At 39.6% G+C, this 15,933-nt stretch overlaps 1 protein-coding gene across 1 annotated transcript in view; it reads right to left on the bottom strand.

Annotated features, from left to right (window-relative positions):
- LOC108696120 ((E2-independent) E3 ubiquitin-conjugating enzyme FATS) overlaps positions 1-14,765 on the bottom strand; it is an 84,393-nt gene extending 69,628 nt beyond the window's left edge. Inside the window, exon 1 of the mRNA XM_018225174.2 lies at positions 14,388-14,765. Coding sequence (XP_018080663.1) covers positions 14,388-14,538 — 151 coding nt within the window. The 5' untranslated portion in view covers positions 14,539-14,765. The remainder of the gene's footprint in view (positions 1-14,387) is intronic.
- Positions 14,766-15,933: the final 1,168 nt, after the last annotated feature.

Raw genomic sequence — 15,933 nt, 5'->3', positions numbered from 1 at the left:
ACAGGGTTAAACACAGAACAAAAAGGGAAGTCTTTAAAATGCTGCTTAATAAATATACGTCAGTATATTCCACTTGTAAGCAAGGAACGCCGTTGCAAAGCAAAACCTTTTTGGTTCAATAGAAGCGTTAGTGTTGAGGTGGGTAAGAAAAGACGTGCTTTTAAGGCTTTCAAGTTAGCTGGTACAGCCGAAACATTTATAAGGTACAAGGAGGCCAATAAATCATGCAAAGAAGCTATAAGGCAAGCTAAAATTGATATAGAAAAGGATATTGCAGCAAGCAGTAAAAAAAATCCAAAATTATTTTTTAAATATGTTAATAGTAAAAAATGAAGCAGGAAGGGGTGGGACCCTTACTATCAGAGGGGGGTCAGCTGGTTGATGAAAACAAAATAAAAGCGCAGATTCTGAACTCATATTTTTCATCTGTCTACACAAATGAGGAACCAGTAAGTGAAGGTTTCCTTCTTAACAGTCCCAATTCTAGTAATACAACTAATGATGCATGGTTCACACATGAAGAAATTCAAAAGAGACTTGAACATGTTAAGATTAACAAAGGTCCAGGGCCAGATGGTATTCATCCCAGGGTAATTAGTGAGCTTAGCTCTGTGATTGCCAAACCTCTTTACTTAATTTTTCAGGATTCATTGAGATCTGGCATAGTGCCGAGAGGCTGGCGAATTGCTAATGTGGTGCCTCTATTCAAAATGGATCCCGTTCTCAGCCTCAAAACTATAGGCCAGTTAGTCTGACGTCAGTGGTAGGAAAGCTTTTCGAAGGGTTAATAAAGGATAAGATACTGGACTTCATAGCAAATCATAATACTATGAGTTTGTGCCAGCATGGTTTTATGCGTAATAGATCTTGCCAGACTAACTTAATTTCTTTTTACGAGAATGTAAGTAGAGACCTCGATTCTGGGATGGCAGTGGATGTGATTTACTTAGACTTTGCTAAAGCATTTGATACAGTGCCACACAAAAGGTTACTGGTTAAATTAAGGAATGTTGGCCTGGAACATAGTATTTGTACCTGGATAGAGAACTGGCTAAAAGATAGACTACAAAGAGTGGTGGTAAATGGAACATTTTCTAATTGGACCAGTGTTGTTAGTGGAGTACCGCAGGGCTCTGTACTAGGTCCCTTGCTTTTCAACTTGTTTATTAATGACCTGGAGGTGGGCATTGAAAGTACTGTTTCCATTTTTGCAGATGATACTAAATTGTGCAGAACTATAGGTTCCATGCAGGATGCTGCCACTTTGCAAAGTGATCTGTCTAAACTGGAAAACTGTCACAAAAATTGGAGCGCTCACCTCTCAGACAAACACAGTTGAAGTGCCAGGTGCTGAACTAAAAGGCCCAATCCTGTCCTCGGGTCACATCAATCCATAGACAAAAATAGCAGCACACTGTTAAGTTGCAAAAGTGCTCAAGTGCATAATTTATTTAGCCCACAGCATACAAAGGCAACGTTTCGAGCCAACCAGGCCCTTTATCAAGCCCCCTGTTACACCATTAACAATCCATTTATAGTGAGGGTTTGGGGCGTGTACATGTGCTCCACCCCCATCCCACAGACAATTAATAAATTACATATTAAGTAAATTGCATGAGCGTCTCAGGTTTGCAAATTCACCTTATCAATATACAATAATTATTATATGCTCTGAAGTGTTTTCAGTATCCAAATATGAAATTTTGTAAACACCAATGGACTTTTTTGAAAAGAATGGACTCAACTGATGAAAACTACTTTCTTTGAAATTCACGCAGGATGTTCTATTTTAATGTTTTAATATCACTTTTTATTGACACTTTGTTATTAACACTGAGTTTTTATAACAATTTCTTATCTTATTGGGATTGAAAGGTCATCATTCATGCAATTTACTTAATATGTAATTTATTAATTGTCTGTGGGATGGGGGTGGAGCACATGTACACGCCCCAAACCCTCACTATAAATGGATTGTTAATGGTGTAACAGGGGGCTTGATAAAGGGCCTGGTTGGCTCGAAACGTTGCCTTTGTATGCCGTGGGCTAAATAAATTATGCACTTGAGCACTTTTGCAACTTAACAGTGTGCTGCTATTATTGTCTATAAACTGGAAAACTGGGCAGCAAACTGGAAAATGAGGTTCAATGTTGATAAATGCAAGGTTATGCACTTTGGCTAAAATAATATAAATGCAAGTTATACACTAAATGGCAATGTGTTGGGAGTTTCCTTAAATGAAAAGGATCTAGGGGTCTTTGTAGATAACACGTTGTCTAATTCTGGGCAGTGTCATTCTGTGGCTACTAAAGCAAATAAAGTTCTGTCTTGCATAAAAAAGGGCATTAACTCAAGGGATGAAAACATAATTATGCCTCTTTATAGGTCCCTGGTGAGGCCTCATCTGGAGTATGCAGTTCAGTTTTGGACTCCAGTCCTTAAGAGGGATATAAATGAGCTGGAGAGAGTGCAGAGACTAAGTGCAACTAAACTGGTTAGAGGGAGGGAAGACTTAAATTATGAGGGGAGACTGTCAAGGTTGGGGTTGTTTTCTCTGGAAAAAAGGCGCTTGCGAGGGGACATGATTACACTTTACAAGTACATTAGAGGACATTATAGACAAATGGCAGGGGACCTTTTTACCCATAGTGGATCACCGTACCAGAGGCCACCCCTTTAGACTAGAAGAAAAGAACTTTCATTTGAAGCAACGTAGAGGGTTCTTCATAGTCAGGACAGTGAGGTTGTGGAATGCACTGCCGGGTGATGTTGTGATGGCTGATTCAGTTAATGCCTTTAAGAATGGCTTGGATGATTTTTTGGACAGACATAATATCAAAGGCTACTGTGATACTAAACTCTATAGTTAGTATAGGTATGGGTATATAGAATTTTAATTAAAAGTAGGGAGGGGTGTGTGTATGGATGCTGGGTTTTCATTTGGAGGGGTTGAACTTGATGGACTTTGTCTTTTTTCAACCCAATTTAACTATGTAACTAACTATGTAACTATATATAAATATATATATTTCCCAATTATATCGTTTTTTATTCTACAACTACCCCTTTAGTCAAACTCTGCCATGTATGTTGCTGTAGCTTTCTCGGTCTTCTGCAGGGATGGTCAGAGACAGGGAATAAGGTGTCCATCCAACTTGAAAAAACACTGAAGCAGAGATGTCCAACACAATGGACATTACGGAGATCAATGGAGTTATGGGTTCTGTTATTCAGAATACTCGGGACCTGATTTGGATCTTCCTACCTTTACGGCAGAGACACATGCGGCAATTCGGGGAGAGAAGTCACCCAGTGACTTCGGGGCAACTAATCTCCCCGAACTGCCTCCCCTGCCTTCCCGCCGTCTTGAATGAAAATCGCCGGCCGGATAGCACTCGGAGTGCTTCGTTTTCCGAAGTCGCCCGAAGTTGCCTCACGAGGAAACTTTGGGCAACTTTGGAAAACTCTGCTCCGACTAATCTCCCGAATTGCCGAGTGTGTCTCTGCCCTTAGGGGTTATTTACTAAAACTTGATTAGATCTCATTGTTTCAATAAAAAAAGCTAAACCAAACTCCCATCCCTGATTTTGCCTTATTTGTTAATAAAATAACTAGAATAATTCAGATCGGTTAAAACCTCAATAAAATCAAGGGAAAATCCGAATCGTACGTAGGTTTTTTTTGCCCTAAACCCCCGAAATTATCAGGTTAAACCCAGCGCAAACCATGATATCTTCAAATTGGGATAGGGACATCTCCTATTGACTTATAGGGGCACATTTACTTAGGGTCAAATATCGAGGGTTCATTAACATTAAACGAATATCGAAGTCGAAGGATTTACCGCATTTCCTACGATCGAACAATCAAAGGAAAAATAGTTTGATCGAAAGATTAAATCCTTCGAATTGAACGATTCGAAGGATTTTAATCCATCAATCTAACGTTTTTCTTTCGATCAGAAAATTGTTAGGAAGCCTATGGGGACCTTCCCCATAGGCTAACATTGATGTTCGTTAAATTTTTGGTGGCGAAGTACTTGGTCGAAGTTTTTTTTAAAGAGAAAATTCAAAGTATTTTTTCTTCTATTCCTTCACTCGAGCTAAGTAAATGTGCCGCATACTGTACATGACCTCGACAGGTCTGAGATGGCAAAAATAAAAATTCAAAAAACTTTCACTTACACCCATTAGAAATGAATGGAGAGTGGCGGAATTTCACTCTAGAGGACTGTGGTGATGTCTAACTTCACTCTTTGATAAATATACCCAATAGTATGAAGATCCAAATTACAGAAAGATCCGCTATCCAGAAAACCCCAGGTCCCAAGCATTCTGGATAACAGGTCCCATACATGTACTATCACACAGCTGGAGCAAGCAGCATTGTACAGTCAGAAAGCCAATATTCCTCCTTTACAGGTCGAAGCTTCATTTATACAGTATTACTGAGAAAAGTTCTCAAAAAACACACATTTGCCTTCTGCTTTGCAACACCCCACATTGTATTCAATATTATCTATTTTAATATTAATTTTATTATGCATTATTGCTCTATTGCATTTAAGCATCCGGGAAAGGTCTCAAAGTAGAAAATATTATCACATTTCCTGCTCATACATCTGAATGTAATTACATGTGAATGTAAACAACTATGCTGTGAATGAGATTTTATTAGTATCCTTGATTTCTAAAGTGTCATTGTGTTCTTCAGGGCTGTAGAATATAAAAATAATGTAATTGCAGCCCAATTATCAGACAAGTTGTAAATTTACAAGTTTGCATTAATATATCCTGAAACTTATACTTATGAGACAAGGACATATTAACCCAACTATGGTAGAGTTTATAAAGTGCTCAAGAGTAGACTTCTGTTTGGGCTAGTGATTCCATGAGCTTCAAACTATACAGAGAAATATGAGTAAATGTCAAATAAATGAAAGTCAGCATGTTGTCACCAACAACTACTGTAGGTCACCAAAAGCCAAAAAAGGTCCTTTATGGCTCCTTTGTATAGATCCCAAAAGTGCCTGGAATTTTATTGGAGGTGAAAACAATTTAAATGTGAGCACCTACCATCAAAGAGAAATGCAAGGGATGGTGTGCAGGGTCAAGTGAAATTAATATAAATGGGACAAGGGAGAAAAAAAAATGACCCATTATAGCTGTACCTTCCCACCATGAATTTCCTTGATTCTCTAACTAACAAATTAAAACGTAACTTTTAGTATTGTAGTAAAAGAACGTACAGTGAAACCTCGATTTTAAATACCCTGATTTTAAGTTTTCCTGCATTTTACATTATTTATTTGTGGTCCTACGAATTTATAATGCATTTCAATGGGTGCATTTCCCTGATTTTAAGTCATGTTTTCCCATATTTTGCATCAAAGTTTTGTCCTGATGTGCCCAAAAACTGCTTTTTTCCCTCTAAGAATGTTATTATTTGTGAAATAAAGAGGTTTAAAATACTAACCAGATGTATATTCTGCCATGGTTCTGCCTGCAAATGGTCAATTCCAATTAGTCTGCCCTTTATACAGTCCTGCACCAATCACTTATTGCTTTAGGTTGTGTATGTGACTGACAGAGAGGCCTTGCCCATGCCCCCCATAGTGTCATATTAACACTGCAATGTTTAACCCTTGTTATTAAGAAAGTAAATATTGTATCTCAAAGTAAAATGAACTCCTGTGCTTATATCCTTTCAGTACTTGAAGTAAAAGTTGATTTTACATTTTCCTGGATTTTACACAATTTTTTCCTGGTCCTTTGAAAAACGTAAAGTGGGGGGTTGTACTGTATGTCAAAAATAGAACTTGTAAGGTAAAAACGTTGAGGAAACAGGTGCTACAAATAAACAGCTGTTGTACATTCAGTGCTGCATAATATGTTGGCGCCTAAAAATACATGTTAATAATTATAATATAAGTAATGATCCTGCCTGATCGCTTCGTACACAGCTTGGTGTAGTGTGTTTTGGGCATTACTGGCGGTGCTAATGGGAATCTGCCCAACTGCCTGAACCATTCAGTGGGATCCCACTGCAGTCCCCCACCTCCGAAGTATCCTCCAAACCGATTAGTACCCCCATTTGAGAGTTCTGAAGCCCTGCCCAAAAAAGCTAAAAGAATATTGTGCCTGTTTCCTTGACGTTCCTACCTTACAAGGTTAATTTATTATTTTACATTCTTTTACCACATAAATAAAAGTCAAGTTTTAATTTATTAGTTAGCGAATCAAGGACATTCATGGTGGAAAGGTGCAGCTGTAATGGGTCATTCTTTTTCTCCCTCGTTCCATTTAACTTTATTGGAGGGATTTCATTGATGAAATTCAGATGTTTTGATTATGGATAGTGGAAAATGTTACAGGACATTGCACCCCTGGAACATTCTGCTCATTTCATTATAGAGAGGCCAGAGTTGCCCCATTTTCATTGGGACTGTAAATGGCAGATTTATAAAACTCACCAACTTTTAGCGTAAAGCAACTGGAGAATTCTTAAAGGTACAGTAACATAGAAAATTAAATGCATTGTGGCCCTGCACTGGTAAAACAGCTGTGTTTGCTTTAGAAACACTACTATTGTTTATATAAATAAACTTCTGTGTATCAATGGGGGCAACCATTCAAAGGAGGAAAGGCTCAGGTTACACAGCAGATACGCTTTGTAGAACATAATTGTGTTATCTGTTATCCACTATTTAACCTGTGACATATAGCCTTTTTTCAGTTTCCGCCATTGCTACACAGCAGCTTGTTTATATGAACTATAGTAGTGTTTCTGAATAGAGATGTCGCGAACTGTTCGCCGGCGAACTTGTTCGCGCGAACATCGGGTGTTCGCGCTCGCCGGAAGTTCGCGAACGTCGCGCGACGTTCGCCATTTTGGGTTCGCCATTGTTGGCGCTTTTTTTTGCCCTCTCACCCCAGACCAGCAGGTACATGGCAGCCAATCAGGAAGCTCTCCCCTGGACCACTCCCCTTCCCTATAAAAACCGAAGCCCTGCAGCGTTTTTTCACTCTGCCTGTGTGTGCTGAAGAGATAGTGTAGGGAGAGAGCTGCTGCCTGTTAGTGATTTCAGGGACAGTTGAAAGTTTGCTGGCTAGTAATCGTTTTGATACTGCTCTGTTATTGGAGGGACAGAAGTCTGCAGGGGTTTGAGGGACATTTTAGCTTAGGTAGCTTTGCTGGCTAGTAATCTACCTTCTACTGCAGTGCTCTGTATGTAGCTGCAGTGGGCAGCTGTCCTGCTTCTGATCTCATCTGCTGACTGCTGCAATAACAGTAGTCCTTGTAAGGACTGCTTTTATTTATTTTTTTGTTGTTTTACTACTACTACTACTACTACTACTATAAGAGCCCAGTGCTATTAGTCTAGCAGTGTTGGGGAGTGGGACTGGTGTGCTAATCTGCTGCTCCTAGTAGTTCAGCAGCACCAACTTTAATTTTTTTTTTTAATATTCATTTTTTTTTTATTTTACTTTTTTTATTTTACTACCGCTGTAGTAGTGTATAAGTTGACCTTTTAGGCATTATTTGCCCTGTAGGCATTATTTGCACACTGTTTTCTTCAACCCGCCATCGAGCTGTGTGACCTTGTTCCCATTCTGTCTAAATATCCATAATATTACCGTCTCCAGAAAAAACACCGGAGTCACTTTTTTCAAGCAGCCATAATATATTTTACGTAATCCGTATCCACCGCTGTAGTAGTGTATACGTTGGCCTTGTAGGCATTATTTGCACACTGTTTTCTTCAACCCGCCATCGAGCTGTGTGACCTTGTTCCCATTCTGTCTAAATATCCATAATATTACCGTCTCCAGAAAAAACACCGGAGTCACTTTTTTCAAGCAGCATTCATATATTTTACGTAATCCGTATCCACCGCTGTAGTAGTGTATACGTTGACCTTGTAGGCATTATTTGCACACTGTTTTCTTCAACCCGCCATCGAGCTGTGTGACCTTGTTCCCATTCTGTCTAAATATCCATAATATTACCGTCTCCAGAAAAAACACCGGGAGTCACTTTTTTCAAGCAGCATTCATATATTTTACGTAATCCGTATCCACCGCTGTAGTAGTGTATACGTTGGCCTTGTAGGCATTATTTGCACACTGTTTTCTTCAACCCGCCATCGAGCTGTGTGACCTTGTTCCCATTCTGTCTAAATATCCATAATATTACCGTCTCCAGAAAAAACACCGGAGTCACTTTTTTCAAGCAGCCATAATATATTTTACGTAATGGCGAAAAATGACTATTTTCAGCATTTATATGGCATATTTTTTCTGGCAACTGTGCTTCAGTGGCTGCGTCCAAAAAAACTGGGCAAACAATGCCTACAAGGTCAACGTATGGCAGTTGTTTAAAGAGAACAGTAGATTACTAGCCAGCAAAGCTACCTAAGCTAAAATGTCCCTCAAATCCCTGCAGACTTCTGTCCCTCCAATACAGAGCAGTATCAAGCAGATTACTAGCCAGCAAACTTACTATCATCTGTCCCTGAAATCACTAACAGCTCTCCCCCTACACTATCTCTTCCAAGCACACACAGGCAGATTTTTCAGATACATTTTTGCCCTTGATCCCCCTCTGGCATGCCACTGTCCAGGTCGTTGCACCCTTTAAACAACTTTAAAATCATTTTTCTGGCCAGAAATGTCTTTTCTAGATGTTAAAGTTCGCCTTCCCATTGAAGTCTATGGGGTTCGCGAACCGTTCGCGAACCGCTCGCGTTTTTGCGCAAGTTCGCGAATATGTTCGCGAACTTTTTTTCCGACGTTCGCTACATCCCTATTTCTGAAGCAAACAGATCAGTTTTACCAGTGCAGGGCAACAGTACATTATATTTTCATTAGTTTAAAACACTTTCATCTTTTGATGTTACTGTTCCTTTAAGACAGGTTGAGAATTCTCATGTTAGTGAGAGAATTAGAAAGATGCGTCCTTTGGTTTGAATGGATCTCGGCCAGGTTTGAGCTCGCTAGTTCTGTTTAGAAAAATAATGCTGGTAAAAATGTGATAAAATTAATAAAGTAATAAAGAATAAACATCTGAAAATTTCAGATAGAGCAAAAACCACGAGTTTTAGCCAAGATTTAACTACCGTTGATAAAGTGGCCCCTTGGGTTTATGCATTATTGACAAAACACCAAACATTCGATCTCTTTTTGAATAGTTTGCAAGTGAACTGAAGTCAACTAATTTGTCACAATTGTCACAGCCTGTTGCTACAATTATACGACATCTGCCCTACATCCAGAGACTGTGATTAAAGTCTTCAACAACATCTATTTTCTCTTTTGTATACAAGTAGCACTTTTATAAATGAAGCCACATATATTTGGCAAACTCTAATTTATAGTATTCCCTGTTTTCTTGTTTTTTACACTCCTCTCTGCTCCCAGCATTTTACACGTATAAAGTTACTTCTCTCCATTTATCCTTGTCTTTGGTTCTGTTTCTTCTCTACCTGTTTCCATGGCAGCGGTGAAAAAACAAAGGGACGCTTATCTTGTAACGTCAGAAAGCCCTGTGGTTATACAACTTTAGAGCAATTGTGTCTCCTCATCTATTATGTATGTGGGGGAAATATTGATGAGCGAGAAACAGGGCTAGATAGAGAGAGCTGAGTGTAGAGTGGAGATGATACAGATATGCAGAAAATAATAAAATATAAATGTTGATTAAGAGGTAAACAGGGGATTTCTGTTTTGTTTCTGCAATGGTAAAACTTTTAACCACTATTTCAAATGACTGGCAAAATAAATGTATACATTTAGAATATGTATTCCCCAGGAAACATGATGCACTTGCACACATTTTGTTGCAGTTTTCACACCGCGTTTTTTAAAAAAAAGCTGACCACTGCGGTAGCGTTTTTGTGCCATTGCCTAAACTTAAACCGTTATGTGTACTGTATCTACGTGACAGTCGTTTTTTTTATAAACCGCAACGTGAACCGCGCCGAAGATGCAGCTAACATCCGCATGTATATCCATGCCCTTAGTGGAGTCTTGTCAAAACTGGAGACTGGTCAGGGTGGATTTGGAATTCTGCGCATTTTTTTTTTATATAATCCCATTTTTAAAAAAGATTTCCTTTTTCTCTGAAATAATAAAACAGTACATTGTACTTGATCCAAACTAAGATATAATTATTCCTTACTAGCAAAAACAGCCTATTGGGTTTATTTAGGGGTCGAATATAGAGGGTTAATTAACCCTCGATATTCGACTGGGAATAAAAATCCTTCGACTTCGAATATGGAAGTCGAAGGATTTTGCGCAAATACTGCGATCATACGATCGAAGGAATAATCGTTTGATCGAACGATTAAATCCTTCGAAACGAACCATTCGAAGGATTTCAATCCAACGATCAAAGGATTATCCTTCGACCAAAAAAACTTAGCCAAGCCTATGGGGACCTTCCCCATAGGCTAACATTGGGTTTGTTAGCTTTTAGGTGGCGAACTAGGGGGTCAAAGTTTTTTCTTAAAGAGACAGTACTTCGACTATCGAATGGTCGAATAGTCGAACAATTTTTAGTTCGAATCATTCGAGTCGAAGTCGTAGTTGAAGGTCGAAGTAGCCCATTCGATGGTCGAAGTAGCCAAAAAAAACACTTCGAAATTCGAATCCTTCACTCGAAGTTAATGAATTGGCCCCATGATGTTTACATGAATTTCTAGTAGACTTAAGGTATGAAGATCAAAATTATGGAAAGATTCGTTATCTGGAAAACCCCAGTTACTGAACATTCTGGATAACAGGTCCCATACCTGCTGTGGGGGGCCCCATTATTACTGATGGCAGCCCTGCCTTGTAGCAACATAAGTGATTACATCTGCTTTGTAAATATTCCTTGTGCGAGTGACCATACTAGGGTGCACAAAATCAGAAGCAGTAGGGCCATATTGAAGGGAAGCACACTGTGTATAATTATTTATATCCTACTAGTGATGGGCGAATTTATTCGCCAGGCGCGAATTCGCGGCGAATTTGCGCGATTCGCGCCGAGCGAATAAATTCGCGAAACGCCCGCGAAAATTCGCGGTAAAAATTCGCCAGCGTCAAAAAAAAAATTTTCCGAAAAAAGTCGCCGGCGCCAAAAACAGGCGCCGGCGTCGGAAAAACGGGCGCCGGCGTCAAAAACGGGCGCCGGCGTCAAAAACGAGACGCCGGCGCCGTTTCGCGAATTTTTCGCCGTTTCGCGAATTTCGCGCGAAATTCGCGAATTTTTCGGCGAAGCGAAACGGCGCAAATTCGCCCATCACTATATCCTACTAATGCATTGTAAATATAATTAAATGTATTTTACATAAAGATAAGCAGGGTTGTGGGCCCTGTCATCCTGCTCCTGCTAAATGCTGCCCCTTGACCCAGATCACATCCAGATAAAGAAAAAGAAGAATAAAGAGAAAACATCTTTGCACAGGAGGACAGGTCGGCGCAGGTAGGTGGGCATCACGGCTGGGGTTGAGGGCCCCTAAGGCAGCAGTCCCGGTGGACGTGGAAGATACGCATCTGTGTTATGCATGGATGTTTATTACATGTGCATTTGAGATAGGTACTTCACAATAGAAAATTATTTTCTGCATAGCTGTGCATAGTATTACCGTATGTATGTGGAGTAATCTGAATAATTTCAAAGTTTGGTAGCCAGGGGTGCTTCGCCAATGAGGCAAGTTGAGGCTGTCGCTTCAGGCGGCAGCGCCCCACTAAGTACCAGGGGCAGCAAAAATGCTGCTCCTGGTACTTTAAGAGCGAATTTCCTGGGGAGGGGGGGGCAGCAGCCACTGCTGCTGCCTCAGGCGGTGGAGGGGCCAGGATCGCCCCTGTTGGTAGCCTGCATGATTCGACTGTGACTGTTATCAGAACAACAGATCCTGTAATCACTAGCAGTGATCTTTTTTCCTGCACTATTACATGCATTGCCAGTTGCAGAGTTAAGTCAATTATCCTGCTGAAGACAGGTTCCTATGAGTTAGAGCTGACTCGTTTAGCCAGCCTTTCTCTTCAGAATGTTTAGGTGCAGTAAGCATAATGTTAATATAAAATTGCTGACATGGAGGCAAACATATGTAAAAATGATTGTATAAAATAAATACACACCTATGCTAAACTGAGAAATTACATCTAGTAAATGGATGTAATTAGATGTAAACATTGGCGTGATGAAATATTTACACCAGGCACCACATAATAGATGCCCTGTAATAGTGACTGATAATAGCTTTACGCAGTAAGGAAAAATATGTTCAAAATAACATAATGATCTCCAGTGTCAAAATGTTTATAGAAATATTCAGACTATTTTCCAGACAGAAATGACATTTCCTGTACACAGTTTATCCATTTGCACTTTCTACATGGACTGCAGACAGGGCAAAATGCACGACTGTAAATGCTTATTTGTTTCCATCTGTGTCCTCCCTTGTGGCATTATGTTATGTTACTTCCAGTAAAGGGATAATCTTACTTTTATTCATGGACTCGCTGGCTAAAATCCAGTTGGTATAATTTTATCATTACTTATTCTCTAAATAAAAAGAAACCTGTTATTTTTCATTTTATTTGACGTATTTTATGTAATTAGATATTGCTAAACTGATTGCAAACTAGATCCAGGGGCAGGGAATGAGAGGAGGGCGGCAAGTATAGAGACGCGAGAATGGCGGAGCTCAGCCCTATCTGTCAGCCTCACCTCGTCCGCCATAGCTATCGCGGGATTTCGGCAACTTTAACTGAAGAATTCAATTGACAAGCAATACTTTACCTGCTATCAGCGCTGGCCAACATACCACTGGGATGCAACAGTAATAATATCAAGGAGGCTTTATTGTGGCATACTCAGTGGTAAATTCCATGGTGGGTGTGCAAAAACTAACGCATTTCGTGTCCCTACAACTGGACACTTCCTCAGTGTTCAATGAGAAGAGGGAATTATATAATAAATTAAGGAACTTTGGGGACCCAAATCAGGGTGATCCGTCAGCAACATTCCATGCTTCAACATTCAATGAGATCATAGGAGTTGTATTTCAACAACAGCTTGAGGGTCGCAAGTTAAATGATGTGAGCGTTAAATCTGCAATTTTTGGATTCCACCAAATCCAATTTCTCCACCAAATAGAATTGAACGAAATCTGAATTCTTATTTGCATATTAGAGAAAAAAATTGCATCATAGTGAAAAAAAAATTGTTCCCTTCAGTCATCCAGCATTTTAAAATAACTTGATGTTTGGGTTTGGAATCAGTTTAGACGAACACCAAGGATTAATAATTCTGCAAAAAGCTTAATAGCTAGTAATATTCTGTTCATGGCACCCATTTCAAGGTTACGGCCCACGGCACATATTGTTTCTACTATAGCCTAAACAAGCCAATGTCCCTTGTAGAGTAATAAAACTTATTTTATGGTCACTTAAAGGGGTGGTTCATCTTTAAGTTAACATTTAGTATGTTAGAATTATAAGCAATTTTTAATTGGCCTTCATTTTTTCTGATAGTATATGAATTATTTGCCTTCTGCTTCTGACTCTTTTAAGCTCTCAAATAGGGGTCACTGACCCCATCTAATTACCAAATGCTCTGTAAGGCTACCCGTTTATTGTTATTGCTACGTTTTATTACTCTTCTTTCTATTCAAACCCTCTTCTATTCACATTCCAATCTCTCATTCAAATCAGTGCATAGTAGCTAGCTAGGTTAATTGGGACCCTAGCAACCAGAGTTCTGAAATTGCAAACGGAAGAGCCATTAAATACAAAGCTAAGGAGCTCGAAAACGACAAATAATAAAAAAATGAAAACCATTGCAAACTGCTTCAGAATATCGCTCTCTGCCTCTTACTAAAAGTTAATTCAACGGTGAACAACCCATTTAACATTCCATGTAATTAATCAATTTTGTGATTGGTCATTAATTATACATTTAATAACTCGTTACCAGGTCAGATACCTTTCAGCCTCTTATGTCTCCTTTCTCCCACTGCCGAGCTAACCTCATATCTATAGTTCATTGAAACTTTCCTATTTATGTCCTGTCTGAACCTGATGTAATTATTACTTACAGGATACACAAATGAAATAACCTTTTAGGCTCCTGTTAAAAATATAGATGCTATAATTGCCAGCTACTGAACTGGAAGCATGTTTGGCCTGACTCAGAAAGAGCCTCCTGACCCTACAAATATATTTTAAACTGCCCATTTGTCAAATATCCAAAGGCCGTTAATACTGCTGGGCCTAGGTCCTATCACTATGCCCTTAATTTTAGAGGGGCAGTTTCATTTCATTAAATATTTCTGCAAAAAAATAACCTTAAGATGCCCCATTCTACTTAATATACAAAATTAGGCATCACTTACCAAAGTAATAGTCTTTCTTCCTGAGACAGTAACGAATTGACAGGTGGACTGGTGTTATGCCACTTCTCCCTTCAGCCGGTGTAACATTTAAATCCATGCAATACTTCTTATCACACTCTGGGAAGACAGGAATTCTTTCCTGGGAAGGCATGAGTCTGTCGAGCAGTGTTTTGGAACACAGGCCGGTCACTTGTTGCACTGGTAACAGGGAATGCCAGGGACTGCTCTTTCACTGAGTCTGCGCTACAACCATGAATAAGTAATGCACCTCCCTTCATGACAGTTCTCCTCTGCACAAAAGGACTCTCTATTACCCTCTCTAATTACCAAAGGACAAACATTATGAAGCACAGACAGTTTCAGGATTCCTTTAACCCCATCCCCCCACCGTTAATGATAAATGAGTGACATCACAATTGCACTTTTTTTGCGTGGAAAAGTTGATTTTGGATTCCTGGTTTTCCTCTGTTAAGTTATAGTTTCTAGTGAGAGAGCATAAATGTTTAATTTCTCAGACCTTTAATATTTTAAGGCAGCGTTCTTTCCCGGCATTTCCCTGAGCAAATTGCGGACAGTAATGGTTACACGTATGATCCAAAAACCTTGTAAAATGGGTAGTAAAATGAATAAATGATGTGAGAAAAATAATAAAAACAACCCAATGCAGCTGTAATGTATTAACTCATAGGAAACTGGGCGCCTTGTACATTCGGTACTGTATATTAGCAGGGGTCCCCCGGACGGCGGCAGGTGTTATGCTGAACTGCTGAATAAGTGACCTATCAATAAATATTATCAATGACATATTGCTTTTATATTGAGCCACCATTTTGTGATGCTGTATGTGTCACTCTCTGATCATCTGACAGGAATTAATGCAGGTTCTGACTGTAACAGGAAGAAAGGTGAGAGTATAATAAAAGGCTCTGTTCATTCATTGGCTGGTGTAATCTATCATGTATGTGCGACCTTGGTTTGTGTGTGAGCCCAGACTTCATACAAGCCATGGACTTTAGCAGTGCTTCAGTATTAGATTATCAAGGCCAAATCCTGTCACTGCTTCTCTCATGACTGCTGCATCCAGAGCTGGATTGAGACCTGGCACTGCTGTGGACACACCCCTTTGCCTACCAGTCTGATTGGCTTCCGAGTAAAAGCTTTTCCAACGGCCGGGAAATTTGACTGGTGAATAGGGTGCATGTGATGTGAAAATGTTATTTTAATAAGATTGGGTCATAAAGTGCAGTGGATTTGAGGAAGGCAAGGACCTTTTTTTTGGAACTGTAAGCAGCAGGAATCAGATTTTTTCTAACTTTTGAGCAGCAATTACCTTAGGGTACATGTGTAGCGTAGTTTAGCATTGGAGATAAAGAGAGCATTACACCCATCCATGGTGTGGAGTCAGCAAGGTCATATAATGTAACAAGTGTAGAGCAGTGCCATTCAGGGATGTCTTAAGTAGTTTTTCTATGCCCACCTTTTTTTTGCCCAATTTTACCCTTTCCATTTCATGGTTGCCTTGATCCCTTACATCAACAAGGCTCCT

This window comes from Xenopus laevis, chromosome 7L, assembly GCF_017654675.1.
Source record: "Xenopus laevis strain J_2021 chromosome 7L, Xenopus_laevis_v10.1, whole genome shotgun sequence".
NCBI lineage: Eukaryota > Metazoa > Chordata > Amphibia > Anura > Pipidae > Xenopus > Xenopus laevis.
The sequence above is the reverse complement of the archived record's forward strand: the minus strand, read 5'-3'. Positions and strand labels throughout refer to the sequence as shown.